The sequence below is a fragment of the Copadichromis virginalis genome, linkage group LG3 (genome assembly GCF_057382275.1).
Source record: "Copadichromis virginalis isolate Kocher_CV1m ecotype Utaka linkage group LG3, C_Virginalis_male_GT1.1, whole genome shotgun sequence".
NCBI lineage: Eukaryota > Metazoa > Chordata > Actinopteri > Cichliformes > Cichlidae > Copadichromis > Copadichromis virginalis.
The window spans coordinates 21,031,767-21,047,048 of record NC_140620.1 but is presented as its reverse complement, the minus strand read 5'-3'; the positions used below and the strand labels follow the sequence as shown (position 1 = coordinate 21,047,048).

General features: G+C 39.5%; 1 protein-coding gene across 1 annotated transcript; it reads left to right on the top strand.

The window, feature by feature from the left end:
* Nucleotides 1-3,339: 3,339 nt before the first annotated feature.
* LOC146713364 (uncharacterized) lies at nt 3,340-13,566 on the top strand. Its single transcript, XM_085437920.1, has 5 exons — nt 3,340-3,469; nt 3,619-3,870; nt 4,423-4,512; nt 4,684-4,937; nt 13,447-13,566. The coding sequence occupies exons 1-5, from the start codon at nt 3,340-3,342 to the stop codon at nt 13,564-13,566; spliced, it is 846 nt and encodes a 281-aa protein (XP_085294046.1).
* Nucleotides 13,567-15,282: the final 1,716 nt, after the last annotated feature.

Genomic DNA, 15,282 nt, shown 5'->3' with positions numbered 1-15,282 from the left:
TTAAATTCTAACAGTGTGTTTAAATGACTTTAGTTTTCATACCACAAAAAGTTTTCAGACGCTAGTTTTCAGACACCAAATGAAAACCGTTGGGGTGAGCACGTTTCTAAATATGCAATTGTTAACAGTAGAATCTAAAGTTGCCACTTTAGTGAAGAAATGACTTTGCGTTGGCCGGGAACTGAACCCGGCTCAATTGCTTGGAAAGCAGCTATGCTAACCACTATACCACCAACGCTCACATCAGCAGAGGGGAAAGTAGAGCGACTTATCCTGTGATTAACACAATACTAGTACTTCTATGCAATGCTTTTCGTCATAGCATTTGTTTACTGTAAAAACTGTTAGCTGCGACCGTTATTAGGTGTTGCTACAGCTCCGAGGCCAGCATTGCTAATCCCTTTGTTTTATAACCGCACTTCACCAGCGGGCTCAAGCTAGTTAGCTGTTTAACGCAGTCGCCGCTTCGTCATCGTCTTCTTTTTTTTTTATCTAAATGCTGAAGTCAGCGTCCGAGGTTGCTAGTACAAACACCCTCTACCGTAAACGTCGCAGTCTGTTGTAGCTGCTGAGGAAGCTAACAGCTTCGGCTAGCCAAGTAACGGACGTACATAAAGCGCGTGTTTCTCAAAGCCCGGCGGACTGTAAGGGAGCCGGCATGGATAAAACACAGAAGCGAGGCAGTTCGGGGGTTTCTTTGTAGCAGCTGCTTATTTGAGACAGAAACAAAGAAGAAAAAAAGTGGACCCAGGCGGTCATACGTGCACTTACCGCCTTTTTCCACCAGATGGCAGACTAGACAAGCAGAAATCAGGTCGCGCTGCTTGGTAAACGGTTCACGACTAAATCCACATGATCTGCAGACCGCATGAAGTTTGGAGGTCTGTGGCAACTCTGCAAAAATTTGGTGCCCTCTGTGCACTCACTCTGTCAATTTACATGATTTACATATTTTAGTCTAGGCAACCCAAAATGTGACGTTCACATATGTGGACGCCAGGTTCTAGGAGGTTAAAGAAGTCCAGATGCTTTTCCTTCCAAGCTCCTTAGATCACAATACAGTTTCTCTCAATCTTTTAAAGTGTAAATCTGTCTGTACTTGCTGGTACCACTTCTGTCTGTTGCACTTATTTACTCTAGGATGGGTGTCAGCTAACAGAAAAGGAGTAAATACTTTTTTCCATTGTTACAAAATAAAATAATAAATAAATAACTATACTGTACAGGCAAAAATATACTACAGACACTTTTCAGTTGTGAATTGAAGCAGGCCTGGTCAGATTTAGAGCAAATCTAAGTTTCAGGTGATATATCCACTTAGACTATGGTTTAAAGATCTAATGTTTAAGAGAATAAAGTTGTTATGATGAGATTGAGCAGTGATTGATCCCCTGGACTTGCTTGATACCCTGCACTTTCCACGGAATTCCTATCACATAAGCTGGCCCTGAAGACCTGCACTTCATGTTGTTGATGAAAAAAAGACAGTTGAAAAATGCAAGAAATGTTTAAGAAATTCTAAGATTTTTTTTTTCTTGGGCAGCACGGTGGCACGGTGGTTAGCACTGTTGCCGCACAGCAAGAAGGTCCTGTGTTCAATTCCAACATCAGGCCGGGGTCTTTCTGTGTGGAGTTTGCATGTTCTCCCCGTGTTTGCGTGGGTTCTCTCTGGGTTCCGGCTTCCTCCCACCGTCCAAAGACATGCAGCTTGTGGGGATAGGTTAATTGGATAATCCAAATTACCACTAGGTGTGAATGTGTGAGTGAATGGTTGTCTGTCCCTGTGTGTTGGCCCTGCGACAGACTGGCGACCTGTCCAGGGTGTACCCCGCCTTGCGCCCTATGACAGCTGGGATAGGCTCCAGCGCCCCCCGTGACCCTGAAAAGGATAAGCGGATGGATGGATATTTTTTTTCTTTCGCAATCACTGTTTAAACATAACTACCAAAAGAGCTGTACAGGAAAGGAGTGTCTCCTGTCTGGTAAAATACCATGAATTCAGTCCAGGTTAAATGACTCAATAATATGGGCTGCACCCCATAAAGTAAAGCAAACTTATCTTGTAAAATTAGGGTGACCATATTTTGATTTCCATTTGATTTCCAAAAAAGAGAAGATTTGGCTTAGTCAAGAAAAACTTTAATAATACAATTGCTTAAAGAAAACTTTAACATATTTAAACGATAGGCTTTTACAAGTCAACAACTGCAAAAAAGAGGACGGTTGGTCACCCTAGTAAAATGGTGAAATATTATCCGTTCATCCATTCTCTTCTGCTTATCCAATGGGGAAATATTGTTTTTCTGAAAAATTCTCAATAAATTACTTAGTACAGTGGTCCCTCGTTTATCGGGATAGTTATGTTCTAAAATTAACCCGCAATAGGTGAAATCTGCGAAGTAGCCAACTTTATTTTTATACAATTATTATAGATGTTTTAAGGCTATAGAACCCCTCACAACACACTTTATACACTTTTCTCAGACAGGCATGAACATTTTCACACTTTTCTCTCTTGTTTAAACACTCTCAAAGTTCAAACCTTTGTAGAAAAATAAGTCCAGTATTATAGAATGAAACCAAAGAAACCCGCAGGTGACTTTGACGGTGCAAAATGTTTCATCGCCATTGTTGTGTTTGTTGGCGAGAAAACTTACAAACACACACTACAGCACTTCAAAGCCACACTGGTAGCGATCAAAGATTTATTTAAACTTGACAAGCTGGACACATTCTGTAATGTACTGGAGACACGGCACGAGATTGATTGACAATGGTCACCCTGTACACCTCTGACTTCTGCTACAACTCTGAATTATGCCACATTCAGAAGTTTGCAGATGACACAGCCATCATGGGGTGTATCTGGGATGATCAGGAAGAGGAGTAGAGAAGTCTGGTGAGGAACCTTGTCGCGTGGAGTCACACAAACCACCTGCAACTCAACACCTCAAAGACTAACGGTGTGTTCACACCGAACGCGATGGACGCGAATAGAGCGTCAGGTTTACATGTAAAGTCAATGGAAAGGCGCGATGACGCGCGATTGCGGGTCCCGCGAAAATTCGGAAGCAGATTTGCGTCGCGAAAACGCCAAAACGCGTGAAACGCGCGTCAGTGTAGCGCGTCTGGCGCGTTTGACGCGCGAATAAAACCACGCGCGTCAGTTTTTGTGTTGCATTTTGTGCATACGCGCGTTTCGCGTCTACCGCTCGAGTTGGAAAAAGCTGAACTCGAGCGTCAAATTGCGCCGCGACAACCAATCAGGAGCCTGGTGACGTGGCTCTGACCTAGGTCAAAGGGGCAGATCCAGCCAAAGCCCTTCATTCTTCATTCAGTATGGAGGAAAAGCTAATCAGCGCTGTGGCTAACCACCCTGAGCTGTATGATGCCAGCTACTATTTTTACCGAGACAGGAATAAAAAGGACCTAGCTTGGAGACACATAAGTGAGGAGATCGGGCAACCTGGTAAGTTCATTCCTTCTTCTTTTTAATTTTCAGACTGACCCGATGAAGCCGCGCAAAAGCTAGCAAGCTAGCAAGCCTGCCTACTGTCCCGCGATTTTCCCACTGTTGTACAAATACCTTTCCGCTAACCAGATAATGCGTTTATTCAGAGGACATCTGCAGGAGAAAGTGGAAGAGCCTCAGGGACACCTATAATAAGGAGAAGAGGGCAGAGAAGGAGAAGAGGAGTGGGTCGGCAGCAGGATCGGGGAGGAGATGGAAGTTCTTCGCGGTCATGGGGTTTCTGGACCCCTTCCTCACCCCGCGGGAGACTAGCGGTAATATGGTGCGGACCGTGGAGAACTTCTCCCCCGAGGACCAGGGACAGCCCGAAGAGGCAGCAGGGGAGTGTCAGTCAGAAGGTATGTTTACAATGAATTAATGTAGGCAGTTAATTAATGCGTGTTGTCATACAGGAATATATTTTGTTTATTAATAAACAGTATACAGTAGTCCCGCTGTTCATCCGTCACTGCCTCGCCTTTTCGCTGATTTTGTTTTTATTGCACCGTACAGCATTGCATTCTGCAGCCCAAATGACAAATCTCCTCCGTGTCGTGTCTCCTGCGCTTGCCAAACTTATCATGTTTGGTTTTGATATCCATCATGTCCAATAGAAAAAAACAGCACAAAAACACTCTTAACTATGACCCTCATTCGGAAATATAAAACCTGCACCGGGGAGGGAAAAAGGCGCACAAAAGTGGCGCCGCAGACGGAGAAAAAGCGCGGCATAATACGTTTTAAAATCGACAAAGGTTTGCACTTTGAGAATCAACTTGTGAGAACTGTGACTACTGTTCATGTGCTGCAATAAATGAGAGACCACTGTATATAATAATAAGTATATAATAATATAATATTCTCTATGACTATTGTCTTCAACCTGTTAACATTTAATATTGTCTTGATAGAGTCAAGTAATCATGCAGCAGAGTCCTCCCATGTTGCTTCTCCTGACTCCCCAGTCCCTGGTCCCTCCACTCCTGCTGCTGCACCCACAGGTATGAACATCAAGCACTGATAGCTTTTTACTTGCTTGAATCCCCTTGTGATCACCTTTACTAAATATCTACAACCAATCTGTTCATATCCTGGTTTTCTTCAATTTTGAAAATGAAAATCTAGTAGCAGCCTTCTCATTTCTTTGTGGTGTTTTGTTCTGTGTTTTACAGGCCCACAGAGGAGGACAGCTCGAAGGCGGGCGAGGGAAGGGTCCCAGGACGGTCCATCGGCGGTGGAGCTGGCTATCCTGGAGACCCTAAAGAGGCCACGTCCGTCTGCAACTGAACATTTCCTCCTCAGCCTTGTTCCTGCTCTGGAGAGCATGCCGCCTCAGACACGAGAATTCGTGAAATTCCAAATTTATAAATCAGTTTATGAAAACAGCACAGCTGTGCTAAATTTGGAAACATTGGACCCTAATTGTGTGGATGCTTTAAGCATCCACACTATTGAGTTCCTCTTGGGACTTCCGCACACTTTTTGGCACTTAACTACTTCCACAATTTTCAGCCAATTTTCACCGTTCAAATTTTAAAATATTCTGCTATTTCTGCTAATTCCTGCTATGTCTTTTGGTATTTTTCACTATTATACTTTTTAAAATATTAAGCTTAATTAGTCCCATTGAAATGAATGGGAAACTTCTGCAATTCTGCTAAAATTTGCTTGTTTCTGAAACTTAACTACTTCCTCATATTTTCACGTAGAACAACCATTCAAACTTTAAAATGTTCTCAAATTATGGGGCTATTCAGGTATGATTCAGCTTTTTCAAATCTTTTACCGTTTTACCTTTATGCCTCTTAAAGTTTTCAGTTGCAAAATTGTGATTTTTCACAAAATACATGCGTTGTTATGGTTGCTATGCACTTGGCTTCCAGTGTGCCACTGAAGGTTTTGCAGTCTTCTCTTCATGTCCGAACTACTTCTTGCTACTTGCTCAATCTTCACTCAACTTCCACAAATTATACATCAAAACGTAGGTATTTTTGCTGGGTTTCCGAAAATGTCACTATCATTGTTGTGGTATTCATAGAACTTTCGCAAATCTCCTCAGACCAACACAATGTCGGAAAACTCTCCATATAAAGTGAATGGAGAGTTTGTTCAAAATCACCGCTGCATTTCTGTAATGAGAGGCATATTCGAATCGTCATATCTCCTTAACGAAGCAAAGTTAAGACATGAGGCTTGTCCCGGTATATCTTCAGACACTCGTGACGCTCACAATTCAAGAATTTCTTTCTCACGTATTACCGTTCTGAAATGAGTTGGACTTGTTTGAGGGTAGGAAATTCGTCCGTCGCTCAGATTTCTTCAGATTTCAAACTCTGGAAATGAACCACTTTTTTCTCTCGGCATAACTTTTTGTTGGATTTCCATAGAGACCTGAAAATTTCCATGACTGTTCACCAAAGCCTGCTGTCTCTTACGGTGAAAGAATGATATCGATACTCCAAATAGATTTCAAGTTACAAAGCGTTGTTTGAGGGCAAGTCAAGCCAGTTTTTGCTTCGCTCTACTCAGTTATGGTGCATTAGAAGTCAAATATCTTTAATAATTCACATTTTAATGATAAATTGTCAACACTGGAAGATTCCCCCATCTCTTCTGAACAAAACGGTATAAGAATGACCGCTCTAGCCCCTACGGTTAGGAAATTATGGTCATTTGTTTGAGGGGAGTCGTCACTATGAGAAATAGGCTGCAATAATCCTGTGCCTCTCTGTGCTGCGTGTGTAAATAGATGCACCTGTTTTGGCGGGAAAAAGTACACAGGCTCTCTGATTGGTGGATTCAAATTCAGCAGCTCCCAGGCTGACCTAGAAACTTACTTCTCTCTCCCTGTGCATTTTTTTGCTGATTTTTTCATTTAACAAGTATATTTGAGGGACCCTCAGCATGTTCAGCATTTTTTCAGCTGTCCATTTTGCTTTTCCAATTTTTCTGTTTAACTTATTACTATTGTGCTAAATCATACTATTTCTGCTATTTTATAAGATTTGTGCAAAATATAGTATTTCTGCCAAATATAGTATTTCTGATTATTTATAGTTTTTCTACTAAATCATAGTACAGTATTTCTGCTTTTTATAGGATTTGTGCTAAAACATAGTATTTCTACTAAATGTAGTATTTATGCTTAATCATACTATTTCTGCTTTTCATAGAATTTGTGCCTAATATAGTATTTCTGCTAAATTACAGTATTTATGCTTTTTATACTATTTGTGCTAAAACATAGTATTTCTACTAAATGTAGTATTTATGCTTAATCATACTATTTCTGCTTTTTATAGGATTTGTGCCTAATATAGTATTTCTGCTTTTTATAGGATTTTTGCTCAAACATAGTATTTCTACTAAATGTAGTGTTTATGCTTAATCATACTATTTCTGCTTTTTATAGGATTTGTGCTTAATATAGTATTTCTGCTAAATTATAGTATTTCTGCTTTTTATAGTATTTGTGCTAAAACATAGTATTTCTACTAAATGTAGTGTTTATGCTTAATCATACTATTTCTGCTTTTTATAGGATTTGTGCTTAATATAGTATTTCTGCTAAATTATAGTATTTCTGCTTTTTATAGTATTTGTGCTAAAACATAGTATTTCTACTAAATGTAGTATTTATGCTTAATCATAGTATTTCTATATATTTCTGCCAGGTCCCCAGGCAGCCAATCCTCTGTGAGGACTGAGACATTCAAATTTTCAAATCAGGGCCTGCACGGCTTCCCAGCCAATCATATATGTGTCCTGAGGCATTCAAATTTGCATATTGGGGCCTTCATGGCTTCTAAGCCAGCCAATCATATCTGAGGGCTGAGGAATTCAAATCCACAAATCAGGGCCTGCACGGCTTCCCAGCCAGCCAATCATATATGTGGTCTGAGGCATTCAAATTTGCATATTGGGGAATTCGTGGCTTCTAAGTCAACAAGTCATCCATGTCATATATCTCTAAAAATTCATATTTTAATGATAAATTGTCAACACTTGAAGATTCCCCCATCTCTTCTGAACAAAACGGTGTAAGAATGACCGCTCTAGCCCCTACGGTTAGGAAATTATGGTCATTTGTTTGAGGGGAGTCGTCATTATGAGAAATAGACTGCAATCCGGTTGTTCAGTGATGACGCGACGAATCCTACTTCCGGGTCTAAAGTAGTCTGCGTTTAATATGGCATTTGTGTTGTTAACATGTTTAATGTTATGTATTTTCTTCTATTTGATCTCAAAAAGCTCCTAAAACAGTCAGCGATCACTGTTGACCTCCCTCGGCTTTTATTACCGCTAATCATTTATTTAAGCTCAGTTTTTAAAACCTTAGGATGTAACTACAGCCCAGCCCATGCAGCAGTATATGAATGACTAACCTCGTATTGTGGATGGATTATCTCAGTTGTTCTCCTGGCTGAAGTTTGGTCCGTTTACAGCATCCTGCCATGCAATTACATTTGTTCCTGACCACCGAGAACACTCACGGTAACTTTTATCAAGTGGAAAAAAAGTTAGCTTGTTTATATTATGCTAACATAGCTGTGTCGCTAGCGGTCACGTAGCACATCATTATATACCAGCTAGCCAAACTTCAGTAACCCTACAAACGTCACTGCTGTTTAGCTTTCTGTCTTCATTTATGTTGGAAGTGATAACAGAGCTGTACGTTTTAATTTGTTTCCAAAACCCCGCAGTCAGGACATGCTATATTGTATTTAGATAGAAGCTAGCGAGCTAACTCCCTGCTAACTTCTAACTCCGTTAAATGTCATAAATTCCGTTTTCATGGATGCCTGGATGTTAAACTCAATTGTTACACCTGGTAGAGCAGAGCGCTGATCATTTTATTAAAGATGAAAGACTTTAGACAGTTTTTCAACTCACAGTAATGCCATAGTGATCGTTTGATATATGGACCTGCAGCGGAGTTTAGACCCAGACACGGCTAGTGACGTCAGACTGAACAACCGGATAATCCTGTGTCTCTCTGTGCTGCGTGTGTAAATAGATGCACCTGTTTTGGCGGGAAAAAGTGCACAGGCTCTCTGATTGGTGGATTCAAATTCAGCAGCTCCATGGCTGACTGAGCTAGAAACTTACTTCTCTCTCCCTGTGTGAGTGAGTGTGTGTGTGTGTGTGTGTGTGTGTGTGTGTGTGTGTGTGTGTGACAGAGAGAGAGAGAGAGAGAGAGAGAGAGAAGGCCTTTTAATGGGATGATCTCATTCTAAGATTCAAATTCAATATATTTAGACTGGTTGACTGAATTGGATCTTGTGTGTGTGTCTCTCTGTGCATGTGTGTTTCCTTATGTGTACATATTTCTGATTGTGTGGCTGTTATATATTTTTTTTGCTGATTTTTTTCATTTAACAAGTATATTTGAGGGACCCTCAGCATGTTCAGCATTTTTTCAGCTGTCCATTTTGCTTTTCCAATTTTTCTGTTTAACTTATTACTATTGTGCTAAATCATACTATTTCTGCTATTTTATAAGATTTGTGCTTAATATACTATTTCTGCTTTTAATAGGATTTGTGCTTAATATAGTATTTCTGCTTTTTATAGGATTTGTGCTTAATATACTATTTCTGCTTTTTATAGGATTTGTGCTTAATATAGTATTTCTGCTAAATGTAGTATTTATGCTTAATCATACTATTTCTATATATTTCTGCCAGGCAGCCAATCCTCTGTGCGGACTCAGACACATATCACATATCAGGGCCTGCACGGCTTCCCAGCCAGCCAATCATGTCTGAGGTCTTCCGTTTCCTCTCTCGTCATATCTCAGCGACGGTTGTACAAAGAGCAATGAAAATCGCAGTCAAAGTACACCAAAGTCCGCTGATTCACCCAGTACAAGAATTATGCCTCTAGTCCACCTAGTTTTTGAGTTACACAACGTTTTGTAACTCCAAAAAACGGCATATTTCGCCTCTCACCGGGATCTAATTCTGACTGCTCATCACCCTGTTTTTCAAAACGGCTCCTCTCTTTCCCAGTGGCGCAGTTGGTAATGACACGGGTCTGCAAGCCAAAGATCGTGGGTTCGATTCCACCTTGGTCAACATGTTTTTTTCCCTACAAATTAATACACTGTCACAGACCAGTAATTCATATTCATCATTTATTACAATTCTGCAAACTTTTATGATTTTACCAGCTTTTCTAATATGGACCTCACATTCTTAACACTCCATGGCACAAATACTCTTCCCTTTAGGCTCTGTGTATGTGTGTGTGTGTATCAATATTTCTCCCATTTTAAAGTATTACTCCTCCATAATTGTATTTCTGTTAAATCAAAGTACTTTTACTACATCTTAGTACTTCTGCTCAATCATAGTATTTCTGCTAAATCATTGTTATTATGCTATATTGTAGTATTTCTGCTCAATCATACTATTTCTACTATATTATATTTTTCTTTCTAAATATACCATTTCTGCTATATAATTGTATTTCTGCTATGTTATAATATTTGTGCTAAACCAGAGTATTTGTGCTTTATCATAGTATTTCTGCCAAATTATAATATTTGTGCTAAAACATAGTCTTAATTTAAAATTACAATATTCATAGTTCATCACAGTGTCTCTGGTAAATCACAGTATTTCTGCTATGTTGTACTATTTTTCTAAATCATAGTGTTTCTGTAATGCTTAAGTATTTTTGTCTAAATATATTCTTTCTGTTATCTTATACTATTTATCCTAAATTCTTGTATTTTTGAGAAGTTATGTTTCTGGTAAGTTACAATATTTCTGCTAAGTTCTGCTATGCTATTGCTTCTGCAAAGTTTTTACAATTTCTGCAACTTTTCAGCTTTTTCAGCTACTTTTTGCATACAGCTTCAGCTTTAAAGCATCCACACTGCATTTTCGCAGGAAATGCAAATTTTTCTAGTGATCAGTAGTTTTCTGATGAGGCAGCAGCTCTCCAGAGCAGAAACAATGTTCTTATGTTTATCCTCCTTCTCCCTGAGGCTCTTCCACTCCAAGCTGGGTCCTTTTTATTCCTGTCTGTCTGTAAATAGTTAGATTTCATATATTTATGTTATTTATGTCCTTTTGTTACTGAATTTATATATTTTATCAAATAAACATTTATAATGACAAATGTCTTTGTTCTACTACACAGCAAATATTGGCACCCGACTTGACAAAAGTAGAATTTATTTCATATTACACTAATAACAAAACATACTAATACAGTGGGATGCATAAGTTTGGGCAACATTGTGAAAAGTAATTATTTTCCTGTACAAATCGTTGGTTGTCACAATAAAAATTGTCAGTTAAATACATCATATAGGAGACACACAGTGATATTTGAGAAGTGAAATGCAGTTCACTGGATTTACAGAAAGTGTGCAATAACTGTTTAAACCAAATCAAGCAGGTGCATAAATTGGCAACACAAAAAAAGAGAAATAATATAAATATGTAGTGTATATCAATGTGTGTGTCTCCTATATGATATATGTAAGTGACATTTTTTACTGTAACAGCAATTCATACAGGAAAATAATGACTATTAATAAGGTTGCCCAAACTTTTGCACCACACTGTATACAGGAACATAGTGAAAACAAGTTGCAGAGTAAAAAGAGGTTAGTTTATTTTGGCGTAGAGCTCCATTTATTAAGAAAAATTTAAAAAGACAGGAACACTCTTTAGAGGTTTGTGGGTGGCTCTTAAAAGAGCCGTTGTGGGGAAGTCACTCAGACTTCAAACAGGCTACTCCTTTGGTTGCCAAGACACGGCTCCCTCTGCCGAGAAGTGAGCCATGAACTTCTCCCTCACCAGGACAGCCTCTGAACGCGATGGTCCTGAAGGAGTCCCCAGTGGCAAGGAACCTGGACAAAATTGTTTAAAATGAGTATTATGTGTACTGCAGTTACAAAATACATTATTGAAATTCCAAAATTCCAAATTACAAAACATAAATCTTACATAAAACATTTTGTAATTATAAGGATAATTACATGATATATTTTAGATATAATCCAAAACAGTCTGCGGTGATTATATACAAATATTCAACTATCCCAGAATTAAACCAGGTCTAAATAAAAAAAAGGAGTGAGTATCACTACAAAGATTAACCCACATTGGTCCTAATACCAGTTTGATATCAGCAAACACCGAGAGCATACCTATGACACCACAGCCATGCTATCATTCAAACACTGATAACAGCATAAATCGAATTAAATCGGGACTTGATGAGACCGTCTGAGTATCACTAGGAATATTATCGGTAAACACCGACAGCATTCACTGTTAGCATAGCACATCCATGATAGCAGTGTATAAATGGATGGTTTAGCATATTAGCACAGGTATCAATAAAGGACTACCGTATTAAATACTTTTACTAACCTCAGGCAGACGGACAGGCGCTCTGCAGGTGGGATTGAGCGCCTGTAGTTGGTGTCTAGGCGGGCGATGCTGGGACCGACGAGGGAAAGCAGGTTCTCAAACTGGCCGACGGTGATAGCGCTGGAATCGGCCGTCATCCAGGCGCAGCTCCTGGAGCAAATGGTGAAACTCACCAAACTGCTCACGCCTCTGGAGGACCTGATGGACCCAGGTACAGCGAGGACGTCTTTTACGCTGCTGCTCTGCTCTCCACAGTAAATAGAGAAGGGAGACTCTCTCTTCAAGCGCTAGCTCGAAAGCTGCCATCTTGCAAAGATACCGGTCTGGCACAACTTCCTCCCACATTCCTCCCACATTTCCGGTTCACGCGCGTCAAAATGGATTTTTCTTGGACACGCGTTGAGACGCGAATGTACACGTGTCAATTTAGGGGCGTTTTATTCGCGTCCATCGCGTTCGGTGTGAACACACCGTAAGGAACTGGTTGTGGACTTCGGGAGGTCCAGAGAAGGTCCCCTGCCGGTTCAGATAGAGGGGGAGGAGGTGGAGGTGGTCAACAAGTACAAGTACCTCGGGCTGTGGGTGGATAACAAACTGGACTGGTCATGCAACACAGAGCACCTGTATAAAAACACCCAAAGCCGACTGTACTTCCTCAGGAGGCTGAGGTCTTTTAACATCTGCAGGAAGCTCCTGAGGATGTTTTACCAGTCAGTGGTTGCTGGAGTACTTTTCTATGCTGTGGTGTGCTGGGGGAGCAGCACAGCAAAGAAGGACTCATCCAGGCTGGAGAAACTGATCAGGAAGGCTAGCTCTGTGGTCGGCATGAAGCTGGACACTCTGGTGACAGTGGCAGAGAAAAGGACACTAAAGAAATTGCTGGACATTATGAACAATGCTGGGCATCCTCTGCACACGGCCATAAACAACCAGAGGAGTCTGTTCAGTGACAGGTTGCTTCTCCCAAAGACAAGAACCAACAGACTTAAAAACTCCTTTGTCCCACACGCCATCAGACTGTTTAACGCCTCTCTGGAGGGGAGAGGGAGGGGAAACAGGAGGACAAAGGAGGGGGGAACAACTAAGCTGTAGCGCCTCTTCACTTCACTGTGAAATACCTTTGTGCAATACTCTTGTTAATAGTCAACGGTGCAATAGACCTCAATACTTTAAATGTGCAATTCACTTGTATTTTTATTTTTATTCCTATTTATTCTATTTATCCCCTTCGTATATTTTATTTATATATCTCTGTATTTATATGTGTGTGTGTGTGTGTGTGTATATATATATATAATATTCTGCTCACGCTCTGTAACTTCTTTTTTTTTTTTTTTTCTTATCTTATCTCTCTCTTATCTGGTCTACAGCCAATCAGGATGCAGAACACAATGTGCTGAAAAAAAAAAAAGAAGAAGAAAAAGAAAAAACTACGGAGCCCTGCAAGGGACATGGGAGAACAAAAATGAAGATGAACTTTTGCGAGATTTCGCAAAAGTAACTCGGGATCTCGCAAACGTTTTGCGAGATCTCGCAAAATAGGCTGCATCCTTCAGAGGCTGCCAGCTTGAAGCTGACGACCCAGGCGACGAAGGCTGGCCCAATTCAAAGGCTGCTCCAAATGTGTCCTTTGTGGGCCAGCCTTTTCAGGCGAGAATCTAGCTGTGTACACTTCAAATATCTGCTTGTTTTATCAAGACATCATATATTTGCAAAGGTGCTCCAACGTTTTTGGAGATGTCTGTTACCCACCAGTTTGAAGTTTTGCGAGATCTCGCAAAAGTTCATCTTCATTTCTTTTCTCCCATGTCCCCTGCGGGGCTCAGTAAAAAACAAAGCATGCAAAATTTCATGCGAAACAGCAAGGCAGCGAAAGGTGAAACGTGTTATAGTGAGGGACCACTGTATTGAAAAATTAATTACAGTATAATTTGTTTCTCCTTTCCTGTAAAATACCTACAATTTAGGCCCTATTTAAAATTATTTATGCAGTACTTGAATGTAGTTAAATAAGAGTTATCCTCTTATTCGAGTGTACCTATTTTGCCTGGTGATTTTGTGTCATTATACACATTAGACAAAGAAATTTAGAACCAAATTTTACATTTCATACTGGTGTTTACTATATTATACTATGTGTCTGTATCAAGTATCAGTGTCTCCTTTGTCTCCTTCTTCTTGGCTTGGTAACATGTAACAACTGAACATGTTGGCATTTTACAATTATCCCCTCTTTCTGTCAGCATTATAGATTCAGCTGTGTTGTAAAGTTAATAGGCTAAATAGGATAAGTGATGTGTCCTAAAGTATCCTTCAGATCAATGACTAGATGCTGAAAAAAAAAAAGAGCTCACCTCTTGGGTCGCAGTTGCCTTTGTCTTCATCCACAAGTACACGGTTAATTTTTAAAACAGCTCCCCCAAGTTTCTTTAAATAAAATACCCCCATCCACATAAAACTAAAAAGAAAAACCCATCTCAAGCGTTGTCAAGACCCAAACAAACATATAACCCTAATCTGACTGAAAATCAGAATCAGAATCAGAATACTTTATTGATCCCTAGGGGAAATTATTTTTTGTTACAGTGCTCCATTATAAACTAACATTAACAAGACATACACTACACTAACTAAGAATAGCACAATATATACACACACACACACACACACACACACACACACACATATATATATATATATATATATATATATATATATATATGTACATAAAAGTCACTTATCAATAAATAGCTGAAAAAGAAACATGTGTACACAGCAAATCCAGCATGTCCAAATTAACACTGTCGGATTTGATTTCAACACTATTAAAGTGTCTATATGGGTCCACACCAGAGAGTGTTAATTTAACTCTTTTTGGAGAGTTGGTACATTAACTCTGATTTAGTGTTAAACACCAAATCTGTCTGGAGTTGATAATTTAACACTTAGTGTTAAGAGTTTATATATTAACTCTCAAAGAGTATTTTAGTTTAACTACTTAAGAGTTATCTTCTAATTCATTCTAAAAAGCGGGAATTTTACTGTTCTGAACTTCTAGAAATTTCTTTTGGAAATAAACATTTACTAAAAAGATGCAATGGTTTTTGAAAAACATTTATTCTGAACTGTGCACCACAATTTCAAAACATTTTCTGAAAGATGTAACAGTATACATGTTCTCACTTTCATTAGAATTTTGTTTATCAAAAGGTCTGACATGGTAAATGCAAATAACAGCATTCTCATCTCTTATTTCTTCAATACAATATGCATGTCCTTCATTCATCCCTTTGTGGAACTTCAACGCACTTCTGCTCTCCCCCATATTCCATCTTCACAAGCATATCCTGTGTGGAGATTGAATAAAAATTAGTTGAC

What these genes read in the sequence shown, in the direction of transcription:
- LOC146713364 (XM_085437920.1), top strand. Translation starts at nt 3,340, where the DNA reads ATGGAGGAAAAGCTAATCAGCGCTGTGGCTAACCACCCTGAGCTGTAT. An exon ending in AGGGGAGTGTCAGTCAGAAG is followed by an intron (nt 3,871 to 4,422) that starts GTATGTTTACAA and finishes TTGTCTTGATAG; the next exon opens with AGTCAAGTAATCATGCAGCA. An exon ending in TCCTGCTGCTGCACCCACAG is followed by an intron (nt 4,513 to 4,683) that starts GTATGAACATCA and finishes TGTGTTTTACAG; the next exon opens with GCCCACAGAGGAGGACAGCT.